The 15,705-nt window shown below is 55.9% G+C and overlaps 2 protein-coding genes across 5 annotated transcripts; both read right to left on the bottom strand.

Annotated features, from left to right (window-relative positions):
* Positions 1–67: 67 nt before the first annotated feature.
* CD74 (CD74 molecule) lies at positions 68–4,362 on the bottom strand. Of its 4 annotated transcripts, none has more exons than XM_027643739.1 (9): positions 4,232–4,362; positions 2,811–2,986; positions 2,604–2,695; positions 2,462–2,515; positions 2,194–2,289; positions 1,868–1,958; positions 1,299–1,487; positions 869–961; positions 68–724 (listed from the first exon to the last, which is right to left on the bottom strand). In XM_027643739.1, the coding sequence occupies exons 1-9, from the start codon at positions 4,300–4,302 to the stop codon at positions 717–719; spliced, it is 870 nt and encodes a 289-aa protein (XP_027499540.1). In that variant the 5' UTR covers positions 4,303–4,362; the 3' UTR covers positions 68–716. The 4 variants fall into 4 exon arrangements, with proteins under 4 accessions (XP_027499540.1, XP_027499541.1, XP_027499542.1 ...); XM_027643740.1 differs by having other exon boundaries at positions 68–721; XM_027643741.1 differs by lacking the exon at positions 1,299–1,487.
* Positions 4,363–8,267: 3,905 nt separating this feature from the next.
* Positions 8,268–11,197, bottom strand: RPS14 (ribosomal protein S14). Its single transcript, XM_027643743.1, has 5 exons — positions 11,072–11,197; positions 9,781–9,931; positions 9,313–9,474; positions 9,063–9,139; positions 8,268–8,379 (listed from the first exon to the last, which is right to left on the bottom strand). Exons 2-5 carry the CDS (start codon positions 9,927–9,929, stop codon positions 8,312–8,314), a joined length of 456 nt encoding a protein of 151 aa, XP_027499544.1. The 5' UTR covers positions 9,930–9,931; positions 11,072–11,197; the 3' UTR covers positions 8,268–8,311.
* Between the last annotated feature and the right edge of the window lie 4,508 nt (positions 11,198–15,705).

Below are 15,705 nucleotides of genomic sequence, written 5' to 3'. Positions count from 1 at the left end.
CCAGCAATGGGGAAAGAAACACATACAGTCCTGGATGAGGAGACAGGTGTCCAAGTGTTTGCAGAGATTTTTCTTTATCCCTTTTTTTGTTAAGATGCATTTATTTTTAACCTACGACAGCTGCAAACTGCAAGCACAGCCCTGCTAGAGTTGCTTACAGGGCTTTCTTATTCAAAAGTTTATTTGAAATAATTAGCTTTTGAGCTCATTTATAAAGGAACAATCAGATATATTCAGGAAGATTAGAAGCCCCTCTGCCCACGGTTACCCACTGCTGCGGCTGTAGGCGAAGATCTCTGTCTACAAATCTGAACACCCCACAATAAAAACCCTCTACTCCAGTAATCTAACAAGGCTCCAACCTACAGGGATCAGTTAAGAAGCTGGTGGATATTGTTTTGCTGCTTTTAATGTTCATTTAGTGCAAGGAAGCATTAATTCTTCAGCAGGGGTGAGCTCTGCCACTGCCTGGGTGCTGTGGGATGTCGATGAGCCAAAGGGAACAGGATTTATGGATCTGACACGGTTGAAATCATTTTCCAGCCTGCTTTACCCACCCTCTGAGGGGACACTTTGTCTCTAGCACTAAGAGTCGTGGCAGCTCAGCCCCGGCTGCTGTTCTACAGCGGGGGAAAGGTCAGCAATGTAAGCGCAGAAAAGAAACGGGAAAAAAACCAGACAGGAGCTGGGATGCTGGAGGCAACTGCTGGCATCTTCTACTCTGCTGTGGGGGAAAAAGAGGAGGTAGTCAGCAGGACAGCTCAAGGACCAACCAAAACCCCTGTCTCCATCACAACCTCCCTGGCAGTGCTTTGGTGCTCCCCCAGGAGCTCCCCTTCCCGGTCCTGGACTGCACTTGGATACTCACGTTTTTCCACATTCAGCTTGAGCGTGTCCACCCCGGAGAAGATCATCTCGTCCGGATCCGGGGTGGCAGCGGCACTGGTGGGAGCAGCAGCCCCTGCAAAGGGAGGGCAGGATATGGGTGCTGGACCCCAGGGCTGCCCCATCACGCCCCATTCCACAGAGGGCAGTGGGGGAGAGGCTGCACCCACTGCTGAGCTGTGGGCTGGGGGCAAGGGGGGCTTATGGAAAACCCTGTCTGCATACCTTGGCTCCACCTGCAGAGACCTGAGGTGGATGTGGTTTTAAGGGTCCCCTCTAGTCTTAACGTGCTGGCACCAGAGGGGTGCTCCCTACAGCGTGGATGCCCCTCCTCTCCTAGCTCTCCTCCTCCCTAATCCCAAGCAGTCCTTGCATACTGCTTGTTCCTCTCCTTCCCCTCCCTGGCAACCTACCAGAGCAGTCCAGCTTTCCCCGAGTAGCAGTGCCCTCAATCTTGGTGCCGTTTTTGTAGCAGCACCAGCAGAAGCCAGTGGAGAAATGGCACTGCTTGGGCAGGTAGTCACCGTTCTCATCGCACTGTGGGTGGAACCGGCCTGGATGGACACCCCCAAAATTGGCCTCGGCCTGGCACTTAGTTTGCACTAGGGCAACAGAAACAGAGGGGAGACCCCATCAGCCCCTCAGGCCCTTCTCCCCCTCAGCAGCCTCAGCAGGAGATTCTACCCAGAAGCAGTTTAATTTAAAGGTGAACAAGCCCCAGCCCTGTGACCTTTCTCAAGCTCTTGGGCTAGCCAGGGGTGGAGGATTTGGGGTGGTGCTCCAGCTGTTCAGCCTTTTGCTCACTCCAAATGCCCTGCATGCAGCAGACAGAGATGCTCTGTGATGTCCTACAGGCCACCAAGCAGAGGCTCCCCACGGAATGAACAGGACCATGACCGGAGGGAGGGCTTGGCTCCCTGTGGGATGCCCCATGCCAACACCTCCCTGACCCTCCCCAGCTCAGCAGCCCCATCCCCAATACCTTTAGTTGCCGGGATTGCCTTGTTCTCCTCCGACTTGGGGTTCTTGGCCATCTCAAACAGCAGCCAGTTGTACATCCAGGATTCCATGGACTGCAACAAGGGAGACCAGCACATTAATGGGCATGGGGAGAATTCACCCCAGGGGAGCTGTGCCACGAGCTCCAGCTTGGCCAAGGAAGGTGGTGAGCACCATCCCCTTCCCTGGGTGGGAGTGGCCCAAGCCGGCTCAAGCAGGCCTTTGTTTTTCCAGGTGGGGACATTCCAGTCCCTCCTCCAAGCAGGGGGCTCCTGGATGGGGAAGAGTAGGACGGCAGCAAGCACTGACCTTCAGGTCTGTGTGAGCCATGGTGTTTCTCAGTCTCTTCACGTTGTCCAGAAAGTTATCCTTCAGCTCCGGGAACATCTTCCCGGGGTCTGCTTGCTGCAAAGCAATGACCACAGTGAGACAGGGCAAAGGAAAATCAGGTGGGATCATGCTGATATCATCCAGACAGATGCTGCAGGAGGCCAGGAGCTCCCACCAGCACCCCAAGAGACCCCAGACCATTGCAGGGGGGCAGCTGCAGGGCAAGTGGGGGTGCAGGGGACCTTACCAGCAGCAGGTGCTTCACTAGGTCCTCGGTTTTGTTGCTAGCAGGGGCCGTGGCCTGAGAGAAAAAGCAAAGGAGCAGTGTGAGCACGGCAGCAAGCCCTGAGGGCAGCAAGCAGTGCCAAGCAGTGGTGAAACTCTCTTACCGGAAGGTCTGCAAGGGGGCCAGCAGGCAGGACCCTCATGACCAGCGGGGTGTTCACCATGGCCATCTTCATCTTGTTCACTGGCTTGGCACCTGCTGAGGAAAGAGCACCGTGAGGGGCAACAACAGGGCTGGGTGGGCCAGAGGGAATCTGTCCCCTCTCCCTGGACACCCCCCACACCACACTGGTGCCCGTGGGGCTACTGACTGGCAGGCAGCTTCCTCTGCAAAGCCTCCAGCTGCAGGGTCTGGGAGGTCTTGGTCAGCTTGCTGATCTGCCCGCTCTGCTGGTACACGAAGTAGATGGTGACGGCCTGGCCAGCGATCAGCAGGGCCACCAGGATGGAGAGCACGGAGAGGCCGGCTCTGCGCCCCAGCATCGACCTGCGGGGCAGGGACAGGGAGCTCAGGAGATGATCCTCTGACATCACCCCGTCCCCGCCCCAAACACGCCCTTCCCGGGGGGGTTTGCAGCCAGATAAATGCAAATTCCCCCAGTGCAGGGTGCAGAAGTGAAAACTCAGTGTGAAGGTCACACCAGGAACTGAAACTCACTGTGGGGGCAGGAGGGGGGGCACGGGACGGGTACCGAGGGGTACGTGGGCACATTTAGGTGCGGACAGGGGACTGCCAGGTGACTTTGGGGCACGATATCACTCTGGGGATCGCCTTTTGTGGGATTATGAAGCCACATGAATCTTCGCTGATTCCGGAGGCAGAGGACGCAGCCCATGGGATGCCGGACAGCAGTTAATTTTTAAAATTTTGTGCCAGATGCTGCCCCGCCGGGTGAATGTGGCACTATAGGGGTGCAGCGGTGCTCCAGAGGCCACCTCCTGGCTCCGCTGCCCGACGGGGAGCGGGCACTGCCCGGCCGAGGGAGATGTCCCGAACGGGACAGCGCTGCGGGAGTGTCTGCCCGGAGACTGGTGATGTCACAGCTTCCGGAATTCTGATTGGCTGGAAGTTTTGGCGGAGGCTGCCCCCGCGGGGCTTGGGGCATGGGGACTAGTTGGGACACGCGGTGGCAATGGGATGGCGGCCCCACAGAGCCAGTTGGGTCCAGGGCCCGCGCCTGCCCCATAGCCACGTCATCAGCCTGCCTGTCCCACAGCCTGTCCCATAGCCGTGCTGCCTCCCCCATAGGTTCAAGCCATGGCTCTGTGCCCCACAGCCACGCTGAGCCTGTCTGCCCCATCACCATGACTTGTCCCCAACTGCCCCAGAGATACAGTGACCCCCTTCAGCCCCATAGCCACCCAATGCCCCCCCATCCCATAGCCACCCAATTCCCGCTCCATCCCATAGCCACTCCATATCCCCCCTGTCCCACAGCCACTCCATATCCCCCCTGTCCCACAGCCACACTGTGCCCCACCCATTCCATTATCCTCCCCGTGTCTCTTCCTGCCTCACAGCCATGTTCTGGCCCCTTCCCCTTGGCTCCACAGTGCCCCGTAGCCACCCTGTGCCCCCCACCTTCTGCCCCGTAGTCACTCTGTACCCCCTTGGCCCAACTGTGTCCCCTTCCATCCCGCACCCACGCAATGCCCCCCCTGTCCCACGTCCCCACTTGTGCCCACTTTGCCCTCTCCGTGCCCCCCACCCCTTGCCCCCCAGCAGTGGCACCTCTGGGTGTTCCCAACGCTGAGCACGGCGCTGCCGCGGTCAGAGATGAGGTCCCGCTGCTCCTCTGCCATGGCTCCGGTGGGCTCCCCGATGGAAATGAGCACCCCCAGCTCTGTCCCTGGAAATACCCTCCGGTCCCCACCCTGCCCTGACACCCGGGGGGGGGAGCAAAAAAAAAATCCTATTGGCTGCTGGCACTTGCATCACTTGTTGCCAGGCAGAGCTCTGCTGCACAGGTCTCCAGCACAGAGTTTATGCTGGACTCGGTGGTGAGCACCGCGGCCACTCAGTGGGGGCGTCGCTGCCTCCCCCACGCCACGGGCAGGTCACAGTGCCCAGCTTGGTGACACCAGTGACATGGGTCTGGGGGCTCTGGTACCCCCGGGCAGGGGGGGCAGGAGATGGTATATGGCGAGGGGGGCAGGGGGGGTGGCAGGGGGTGAGAAACGGGATGTGGTGTTGGGATGGGGGAGGCGAGAGACAATGTGTGAAGAAGGAAGTGGCGTCCAGAGGTGGCTTACCAGGCGTGGGACACCATGGGGAGAGACCCCACACCCAAGACTAAGAGCAGAACCCCCGTGTGGGGTCACACTGTCAGGGTACACCCCTCCTCACTGACCTTTGCTGCTGGGGAAAAACTGCACTTCGGCTCAAACCCCGGGCTGAGGGTCACTTCAGACCCCCCTGGTTGGGGGTGCTTGGCCAGCACTTCTCAGGCTGAGGGGGAAACAATTCAAGGACTAAGTGCTTTCCAGCCCTCCTTGCTTTGCCTGCAGCAGCTTCCAGAGGCTGAACCCCCAAAACCAAGAGAGGAGGAGCAGCCCCTCAAGGTGAGCGACCCCAAAGCACCAGTGGGAGTGGAGCACCGGGGATTCCCAGCCCTCCCAACAGCCCTGGAAGTGCTACATGGACAGAAGCAGTCACCCAGACCATAATGCTGGGGTTTGGTGATTTTATTCAAGGTCCCAGGGCAGCACCAGGGGTAACACACCCCCAGTGCCCACAGTGAGCCAGGGTCACACTGTGCCCAGCACAGAGCTGGTTCCAGCATCAGGATCCAGCTCCACCGTGCCCAAGGCTCAGCCAAAAGTGAAACTGCGTGTGAGGGACTAAAAGCCAGACACCACCGGTTACCTGGCAAACCTGCTGGGGCTGGTTCAGCCACTCCTTCTCCTGGGTTAGTCCTGAGCCACCTGGCTGGAAGGACACAGAGCCAGCCCTGGCTGTGCCTGGAGAGTAGGGAAAGGGATCGTCATGGAGCGTTTCCAAGCAGCGGGGCAGTGTTTCCTGGCAGTTGCTCTTCCTGGAAGAGTCATGGTGGGACAATGCTCTGGCTTCCCACGTGGGAAATTGCAGCCCCACTGTAGAAGGGCTTAGGTGCCTGGAGCCTGGTGTCCCACCCACAGGCTCCTGTGACCCAGCTGGGAAAGCCCTGGGCACCCAGGGGTGCATGGAGCACCAGCCCAGGAGTGTCCATCAGCCTCACCCCAGGCTACCAGTGATAAAGCTGTACTTAGAAACCATCAGAGGTGTTTGAAAAGAAAATAGAAAGGGAGAGAAAGGGGAGAGAAAAGGGAAAAAAGAGAAAAGGGGGCAGGGGGGGAGGAGGAAAAGAGAGCTAAAAAAAAGGGAAATAGAACATAAAAGTTTTCTGTAAATTTTTTGTCTCTCTCCTTGTGGGCACTGGGGGTTCTGGGAGACACACAGGTTTTTTCCTCGAGGGTCCAGACCTCACTCAGCTCCTCGTTTGGGCCACAACTCCTGCCTCGAGGCCGTGCTCCAGGCGCATTCCGTGACCAACCTCAGCCCAAAGGGGAACCAGAGAGAGTTTAAACAGGAACTTTGCAAGTGAAACCCCAGTGACTCCATGGAGCTGGGCCTGGCTCTGCAGACCACAGACGTGGGCGATAACCTGGGGGTGGGGGAGGGCTTTGTTCCTCCCAGCAGGCTGAGCCCCCCAAGCCCCAGCCCAGACAGGCACGGTCAGCACAAAGCCAGCCCTCACTACACACACAGACACTCCCCATCAACTCTTCAGTACTTCATACCCCCACACACACTTTCTGCCTGTGGCTGTGGTATCTGGTGTTTCCAGTTTGTAAATTGATTTCTCCAGGGAAGATGCAGACCCTTTCAGAGAGCAGCTCCCATCCTGTCTGACCCTCCTCATTCCCCCATTGTGCAAGCCTGGCACTGGCTCCTCACCACCCTGTTACCCCAAGGCTTTGTGTTTGCTGTTGCCCATCAAAAACTCAACAAGCACCATTACAGGAAGCTGAGGAACCAGTTGTCTTTTTTGGAGGGAAAAAAAGCCATCTGGAGAGAGGAGTGGTCTCAGGCTTGGGCTCAGACCTGCCGATGACGAGGCCAGCAGAGCAATTATTTGAGGCAAGCAGTTGGAATAACCCAGGTGCATTCACAGGAAGCCATTCATCACCAGCTGGGCCTCGTCTCACAGCTCTCAGCCCCCAGACCCTGTACAGAATAAGGTCTGGGGAACAGACCCACATTTTCAACTGCCCCTAAGGTGACACCCCCAACAGCTCAGGCTTGGCCCTGGGCAAACTGGAGGGGAAGGGCTGAGCCACAGGGCTCACCAGTGGCCACAGACTATGTGTGGGAGGGGAGCACAGCCCCTGAGCAGCCCCATGCCCTCGGCAGGATGAGTATCCCTGCTGGGGAGACACAGGGTGGGCAGGCACACACATCTCACCCCCATGCAGCCCGGGAGCCATCACCCAGCTACAGGGAGGTTGCAGGTGATGCAGTTCCTCACTGAATCACCCGAGACAACCACCTGGGTCAGGGCAGGGACTGCCAGAGCCATGAGAGCCATCCATGCCACTCTGACAGGAGGGTCTTTTCCTCCAGAAAGATGATGTGCCAGGCAGCCACTCTGTGCTGGATCTCCGGTTTCTCTTCCTCATTCAGCATTTCCCCCCTGGTGGTTACACACCGTCGCAGGAAGCCATTTCAAAGACGTCAGGTCTGCCAAGAAATCAAAGTTATTTTTGCCATTAATTGAGCAGCAAGCCCAGTGAGCAGCCTGCCCATGGCACATCATGTCCAGGGCACCAAATGGCATAGGGCAGGTTGCTCAGCCATCCCTGTGCACACAGCAGGGCTCCAGTTTCCAAGGATTAAGGGTTAATAGAGCAAATCCACCTTCATGTGGAGCAGACACCTTCCCACTTCTAAACTGCCCTTAAAACCAGCAGGGCTGAAATGGCCCGGACCTGGGAGGCCCTGAGATGAACTCACTTTGTGCTGCCACAAAGGTCCTGCCTTGGATTTGTTATTGCTGTAGAGTTCTCCCCAAACGTGCCCCGGGAAGCAGCCACACCAATATCCCCTGGGATGGAGCAACACACAGCAAGTTTTCACTGTGTTCAAGAGTTTATTAAAAAAACACTGACTGGAGCTCTTGGTCACACACACACACACAGTCCCATTCCCTGCACTCCCGACCTGTCCCCTCCTCTGTTCAGCTCCATGTTGGCTGAGCTGCTGCTGGTTTTGTGTTTTCAGCAAGTTCTCAACACAGAGTTCAAAGAAAACTTTAAGTACAGGAAAACAGCTATTTGAGTGGCAAACAGTGCACTTTTAGGACAGTAGGGGAAGTTTATTCTAGAATTTTCCATGGCCACATAAAAAACAACAAATGAAGCACTATGGCTGTGCCAAAGGAAATGCTGGCTTAGGAACATCTGCACAGGCAGGGGACTTTTTTTCCACAGAAAGGGGAAGTGATGAATTAAGCAGCATTTTGCAGAAAACACAGCAGTAGTTTCTCACTCCCAGCCCAGCCTTTTTTTCCATGGCAAGGACATTTCCAAGAGATCGTGACTCAGTCTGAAAGCACAAGTATCCAAGCAGCTTCTGCTATGAAGCCCAAGACCCACCATGGTTTTGGATCAGCCAGCCTAGTTCACCCCCAACATCCCCCCAACCCAGAGGCCCAGCTCCAGAGCCCAAGCCATCCATGGATGGAACTACATGGAAGTCCAGCACACCCCAGTAAGAAAACACAGCTGAGCAGAGGTTTAAGAGAGCTTTAATAAACAGAAGGTGCAGCGCTGTTTACAGACGACGTCCACGGCGACCACCCTTCCTGCGAGTGCTGTCGGAGGGGATGGGGGTGACATCCTCTGCAGGGGGAAGAAAACCCAAAACACACTGTTACCTTCCAGAGGTACCCCCAGAAACCAATGGGGTGCAGCCACCAACCCCAGCCTCATGGCTGCACCTCGGCAGTGCAGGAGCCACACATGGGCTGAAGGTATGCTCCGTAGAGTGGAACTTGGGAACTTCCCACAAGATGGGTACCCAGGGCTTTTAATGTATAGCAAGTAAAAATTCCCATCTCCCATCCCACTTAAACTAAGCAGCCACACGGTTTTCAAAGAAACAGGATGCTTGATGAACTTTCAGCACAGCCACCACCGCAGCTTCTTGTGACTCCCCTACAAAGTTCAGGACTCTCCTCCAACAGCTGGAGAACTCCACTATAACTGAGTCACTGTCTCAAGCTGAGACCACCAAAGTATTTTTAGGTGACTGAACCACTATGGGACAAGTGCTGTGACATCCAAGGAACAGTGGTACCCTGCTGTGAGCTGAGGTTTGCACTGTACACAGAAACATGGGTTCTGAGTTGTGCTCTCACCATCTCCTGAGGAATCATCAGTTTAGGGATCTGCTTAAATTAAATCCTTCCTCTAGTGCCACCTGAGTGGCCACGAAGAACATCCCAAAGTTAAACCATCAGACCAAGCAGGACACATGCCTACAAAGCTCCTTTCACTAATTAATCTCATTCTCTCTCACTCACCAATTCGGCCAATCTTCATCCCAGAGCGGGCCAGAGCTCTCAGGGCTGACTGAGCACCAGGTCCAGGAGTCTTGGTCCTGGAGGAGAGTCAGAACCAACAACCCCTTAAATGACTCAAAAGTTGAACAGTTTACAAACAACTAGCAATATCAAAATCCCACCTTCCCCATCCCAAACCATCCTCCTCCTGTCCCAGACCCAAATCCTTCACCATCAGCCACCAGTGACCACCAGTGTCTCTGTGACGTACCTGTTCCCCCCAGTTGCACGTAGTTTGATGTGCAGGGCAGTGATGCCCAGCTCTTTGCACCTCTGGGCAACGTCCTGGGCCGCCAGCATGGCTGCATAGGGAGAGGACTCATCTCTGTCCGCCTTCACCTTCATCCCACCGGTCACACGGCAGATGGTTTCCCTACAGAAGGAAAAGGTGACACTCAGGAGAAAGCCATTCCTTGTTCATCCCCCCAGAACAGCTTCTGGGTAGGGAGAGAACCTGTTATTGTCAAAGTTACCAGATCAGTAAACTGCCACCCAGTACCCTGAGTACAACATTGATCAGAGGAGCTCACCAAGCCACCCGGTTCGTGTACACGCACCATCCCATCGGGCTCAGCAGAAGCTCCAGGACTTTGGTGGAACCTCTTGCCAAGCCCAGTTTCTGTTTTCGCACCTGAAGGAGCCGTGTACCACAGCGAGGTGATGGGTGATCAATACTCACTTGCCAGAGAGATCAGTCACGTGGACAAAAGTGTCATTGAAGGAAGCAAAGATGTGGCAGACACCGAACACATTCTCTCCTTCAGCCACCTGCGGTCCCAAGCTGATGACCTGCTCCTCCTTCTTCTCCTTGCCCTTACGAGGTGCCATTTCTGAACAACAACCAAAGTGAAGCATGAGTGATGCTAGGTTTCTCAGCATTGCTAAAGGATTTTATGAAATTCCTACTGTCCCAACCAAGCAAGAAAAATGAGTTACCGCTGGCAAAACAGAAGCAGCAATTTGGGGGTACAAGCGGATTTCTTACAAACCCCCAGGAGTCTCATCTTTGCTGCATGCTGGCACACAGGTCACCACCCACAGCTGCTTAGTGGGGTCTCTCCTGCTGTGCTTGTCCCCAGGCCCCATCACAGCTGCACATGAGGGAGGCCCTTTCCTTGGGAACCAGCAGTGCCAAGCACTTCCCCTTGTTTGTGTGACCTTATGGAAAGAAAATACCACGCCAAACAACTACTAAAGCCCTCATTTGGTCACTAAGGTCCAACTCTGCACACCTTCTCTTTTAAGTACTAGCTTGGGTTCTTCCACGTTACTGCTCTCCTAACCACATCCTTGGGACTAGCCCAGGTAAATCTTCTGCCTCTGAAGACGACACCCAGCGACGGGAGACAGCAGACCCGGCACTCGGCTGTTTGTTTTGGCGGCCATGAATCCCGTGCCTCTGTCCCGAGCACAGGAAGACGGTTCCCTATTGCCCTCTCCTGCCAAATACTTGCTACAGCCGGCGCCCTGCACAAGTGAGAAGTCCAACCGCTTCGCTCAGGAAACCAACCTCAAAAGAACCCGCGTTCATCCTCGGCGATCCCCTCTCCGCAGACAACATCAATTTACATCAGTGCCTGCGCGGCCGCCCCGACAGCGCCACATCCCCTTCCCGACACATCCACAGGCTCCATGGACAGCGCCGTCCCCAACCCAGTGAGGCAGACACAGTAGACGCTGTACCGCCAGGATCGCCCCCCTGGGCGACGACCCCGCCGCTCTCCCGCGCTCGGGGGCACAGCCCCGGCCGCTCAGGGCCGTGCCGCCCTGCACCTCCCGCCGGCAGATCCGCTCCGCCCGCCCCGGGCTCGCCCGCGGCCCGTGGCCCCGCTCGGCCGGGCGCGCCCGCCCCGCGCCGGGAGCGCTACCCCAGGCAGTCCCGGGCCCGTGAGGGCGGGTGGAGAGCCCGGGGCCCGCAGCGAGGCGCGGGCGGGCGGATGGCGGCGGATGCGGGACAGCCCCGCACTCACCTGCCCGTCTGCTCCGGCGGCCGCCACGGAAAGGAAGCGGCGGGGTCAGAGGGCGAGGGGCACCGCCTCACCCGGAAGGGATGGAGGGACGCGGCGTGTCCCCGACGGCAAGCACAAGGCTGTGCCGCGATCACGATCCCAGTCCTCATCCCGATCCCAGTCCCCATCCCGATCCCGATCTCAATCCCAGTCCCGGTCCCGATCCCGCCTCGCCGGAGGCCGCCGCCACACCGTGACTGGCGCTCCCGAGGGGAAGCAAGGCTGACCTCCCCAAGATGGCGGCCGCCTCGACCTTCCCAAGATGGCGCCGCCACCGCCCTCCTCTGCCTTCCGCACTGACCTCCCCAAGATGGCGGCTGCCACACCACCTCTCCCCTTCGGCTCGACCTCCCCAAGATGGCGCCGCCACCTCCTCTCCCTCTGCCCCTCCCCAACATGGAGGCGGGCGCGGTTGGGTGTTTGGGCTCCTGACAGACCTGCCCCGGGAGAGCTTTGGAAACGAAGCAGTGTAAAAAACAACCGGATGAAGATGGCTGTAATTCCAGCACGCAGGGCCTTTCCCCCGGCTACACAGCCGGCACTCAGCCATGTTGGGGCACAGGCCTTTCCCCCTTGCTCCGCTGTGGGGACTGAGCACAGCGAGGTGTCATGGGGTTCTCCAGGCAGCTGCTTGTCCGTGCCCCGAGCTCAAGCAGGAGCCCTGGCTAAAAGGAGGTGCTTGGGAATTCACCCACAAGAGGATGTGTGTGGTGGTTCAGTATGTGTAAGCCTGGAGTATTTTTCATCAAGGAGATAATGGGAGAGGTCATTCTCCATGGGGAGCTCCAGCAGCTGATGGGAGCTGCGCAGGCTGTGCAGCTCTGAGCGATGGCACAGGGACCAGAGCTGTGATCAGGGAGGTTTGTTTCAGCTCTACAGCAAAATTTGTAAATTTTCACATAAAGGTAGTCCTGCAAGCAAATATTTTTTGGTTCCAAATAATTTAAAAAGCACTCAGGAGAGCAAGGATGGGGAACATCAGAGACCTTTGGAAAAGAGGCAGATTGCAAACCTCTGGCGCTGCCACCAGGGAGAGGAGGTTTGGTCCATAAGGCTCTCTGCACTCCCACGTGCCGGGTTTCTTCCCTGGGAAAACCCTCTGTGCTCAGGGATGCCCGTCTTGACCTGGTGGGCCACCCTCACTCACTCCTGTCTTTGTTACCCATTTGCCACTGCATCAGGGATCTTCCAGTTTAAATATTGAGGGAGAGGTTTTTAAAATATACATTGGCTGCACTGCTGTAATTCCAGCCAGGGGCTCCAGTGACAGCGGCCGTGGCCTGATTTGGAGGAAGGGGGAAGGAAGGAGTCAGCAGCAGGGGGTATTGCAGAGGTCAGCCTGCATCAGGTCATGTGTGGCTGCGGGTGACCCGTCTGAGGAGGAGCCTGGGGACAGTAAGGGGTGCGTGGCAGCCAGGCAGGGTGGGTTTATCCCCGTGGAGCCACACATGCAGGGCTGGCTGTGATGATTCTTGGCGAGGCTTGTACCAGCCTGTGGATGTTGCCCTGGAACAGATGCAAACCAGAGGCAAGGAAACAGACAGGCTTCCATTTATGGGGTACTAGGCTGGAATAACCGGATGAGCCGTTAAAAACTTACCCATCAGTTTGAAATCCCACAGAGCCTTCAGCCCCAAAGCTGCTGGGAAACAGGCTGCTCCTGGTCCCTCTGGGCAGGATGGGGCTTTCCCCACTCCTCAGGACACATTCTTCCCTTTCACTTTGCCTTGCACTAGTCCTGGGGTATCCTCAAGGGAACTGCCTACCCTGCAAAATGTTCCTGGGGCTTGAATGCCAGCTCCAGCCAGGCTGTCCTACTGCCGAGGACAGCACTGAGGGTCTTCCCAGGCTGGAATGAGCAAAAAGAGAGGCACTGGGCAGAGGCTGCAAGGATTGCATCCTCCAGCCTGCCGGGAAGGGAAGGATGCTCAGGCCAGGGTGGGGTCAGTGCCAGAGGTGGGGTCAGTGCCAAAGATTATGTCTATTTGCTTTGAGAAATCCCCCAGATTTAGTTCCTTAATGGGTAATTAAAATTCCAACTGCTCCTCAGTAATAGCCTCTCCAGCCCATGGGAAACCCACAGACAGGGTTACGCTGCAGGCGGATTTCATAACTCAGCCAGTGACTAAACCAAAAGGCCAGGGAAATGGGAACGCAGCTCCCAGCCTCTCCTCCTGCGGGGCTTTGGCCTTGGAGTAAACTAGTTCAGGCTGAGAGGGGTCAGTGGGAAGTAAATGGCCTGACCTGTGAAGGTCTCAGCTACAGGCTTCCCGCAAGCAGGAATTTTTGGTGCTCAAATATCACAGTTTCCATGGCTGCAACTTGTTCTCACGAGCCACCGGACCATTGGTCGCTTTGAAACAGAGACTGGAGCTGGAATAGGCCAAAACTCTTCCCACAGCAGGATGAACCCCAGCTGTCTCCCTGGTATGGAGCAGGGTCTGCGGTTGGGGCTCTCTAACAGGCGCCTCAAAATGGCATCTGTCCTCTAACAGCCCTGACAAAGACACATTCAGGGTCCTGAGTCCACCCATTCACAGGTAAACGAATAAAACTTTTCTGTTTGCTTTTAAGGCAGTTTTTAGTTTCAGAAAGGCAGTTTGTGTGTGCACACATGTAAATGATGTGTCAGAAACAGGCATAAGAAGATTAAAACAGAAATGTCCAACACTGAAGTTAAAGCACTTAAGGAATTGGCAGAGACTTCAAGAGCCAGTTTCTGGTCCTAATGAAGTCAGTGGAAGTGCTGCCATGGACTTCAAGGACCATAATTTGGCTGTAACTCAGTAGGGAGCTGAAAGTGTTGATTAATAAATTGGAGACAATGTGGAGGAAAGCCGCTGAACTGCTTTCCGACAGATGTGCTGAAGAAGAGCCTGTGAGTTAAAGCACACAGGAAAGGAACTGGTTTCCTTTGTGTTTGCAAACAGAAGACAGGAAAAAAAAAAGCTACCTGATATTCATGTAAAATGGCAGAGCTGGTATTAATAAACCCCAGTGCCTTTCTGAGCAGCCTTCTGTTTCCCGCGAGTCAGTCATTCTTTAAAAAAAGAAAAAAATAGCAAATGTCAGACCAAGAATTCAACAAATTCCTTTTTCACAGAAGAAATTATTCAGTGGAAAACTTTACCACTGGAGATTGTGGATTCTGCAGATTGTTCTTGGAGTTTGGTGCGTGCCTTTGATTACTCATTGCTGGCTTTTTGCTCAATGATTTGTGCATGAATCTCCTCTGGCGGAGGTTAGCACGGCCTCGGAATGCTGTTCCCGGGGGAGACACTTTTTTCAGGCTGAGTTTGCAAATCATTTAAGGCTGAAAAAAACTGTAATCCCTTTAATACCTTTTACAGCAGTTCGCAGTTTAAAAACTTGCTGTTTGTCCCTTTTTGTTTTCTGAGCTTTCAAGTAACTTTGGCATTGGCAAGTTATTCAGGGATCTTCAGAGAAAAGGCTTGTGAGGGAAGTGAAATGTTTAAGGATAAAGAAATATTTGACTTCAATAAACGCCTCAGAGCCCGTCAGAAAATTTGCAGCCGCAATTGTCTCCCATTCTTTGTGTCTCTTTCCCTACAATTTCCTTTCCTCTTTTCTTTTTGTTTGTTTATCTGTCTGTTTCATTTGATTGAAATTGCTTCCTCGACTGGGGTTCAGTCGGAAGCTCTCCCAGAACATGCTGCCTAAACGAAACCCAGCAGACCTGCCACATCCTATCCCTGTGAGCTGGACATGAAACTTGTGCCCATGGACTGGACATGAAACCTGACAGGGTTGTCTTAATGCACCACATCCCTTCTGACATGGGCAGTGAGATGGACCTGGGCGGCTCGTTCTGGTGGTTAACATGGGCTCCTTTCCCCTGGACCAAAGCATGTCCCCGCAAGCTGTTGGTGTCCTCAGCAGCCTCCAAGGGCAGGGCAGGGGCAGGAGTGGAGCAGCTGAGCCACGTTAAGCTCATTTTCCCCCTCTCTGAGGAATGAAGGGAATTTTGTGTGTATGTGCATGCAGGTTGGAGGCAGCCAGCCCGTGACTTGGATGTGGCCCTTGAGCTTGTCTTGGAGCCGGGGCGGAAAAGCTAAAACGATGTGGTGTACCAGCACTCTGAACCTGGGTTCTGCGGCTGGGGAGGAGGATGGGGACAGCCTCAGGCTTGGCTGGCTTCAAAACTCTGACACTAAAGGGTGTGCATACACTGGGGCAAGGATGAAAGGGCTCTATGTAGGAGCCGTGAGCCTGACACCCCAGTTCTACCAAACACACTCTCTGTACCCTTCGCACACCCCATCACGGTCATCCCGGGGAACCGCGGGAGTGCGGGGGCCTGGCGGGAGCATCACCGGGCACATGGATCATCACAGGCACTCGGAGCCCGGCGATCAGAGCCCTCCCGCCGGGGGATTATCGCCGGGCTCACGGTCACCCCGGGGGCTGGACGGGGCGAGGAGCTGGGCAGGGGGGGCACTGGGGCGGGGGGGGCACTGGGGCAGGGGCAGCCCCGAGCCCCGCGGTCAGCGCTGCCCCGGCCGCAGCTCTGTCGCGGCGGGAGCCCCTCGCGGCCCCCGGGGCGGTGCTGGCGGGGGGCGGCGGGGGCGGTGCCT

This window comes from Corapipo altera, unplaced genomic scaffold (assembly GCF_003945725.1).
Source record: "Corapipo altera isolate COAL_440 unplaced genomic scaffold, ASM394572v1 75, whole genome shotgun sequence".
Classification (NCBI taxonomy): Eukaryota; Metazoa; Chordata; class Aves; order Passeriformes; family Pipridae; genus Corapipo; species Corapipo altera.
The sequence above is the reverse complement of the archived record's forward strand: the minus strand, read 5'-3'. Positions and strand labels throughout refer to the sequence as shown.

Coding starts and splice junctions, on each gene's coding strand:
- CD74 (XM_027643739.1), bottom strand. CDS start 4,302: ATGGCAGAGGAGCAGCGGGACCTCATCTCTGACCGCGGCAGCGCCGTG. Junction 2,290..2,461: donor TAGTGAAGCACCTGCTGCTG/GTAAGGTCCCCT, acceptor ATTGCTTTGCAG/CAAGCAGACCCCGGGAAGAT. Junction 962..1,298: donor GGGAAAGCTGGACTGCTCTG/GTAGGTTGCCAG, acceptor CTCCCTTTGCAG/GGGCTGCTGCTCCCACCAGT.
- RPS14 (XM_027643743.1), bottom strand. CDS start 9,929: ATGGCACCTCGTAAGGGCAAGGAGAAGAAGGAGGAGCAGGTCATCAGC. Junction 9,475..9,780: donor GTGACTGATCTCTCTGGCAA/GTGAGTATTGAT, acceptor TTCCTTCTGTAG/GGAAACCATCTGCCGTGTGA. Junction 9,140..9,312: donor CGTGCAACTGGGGGGAACAG/GTACGTCACAGA, acceptor ACTCTCCTCCAG/GACCAAGACTCCTGGACCTG.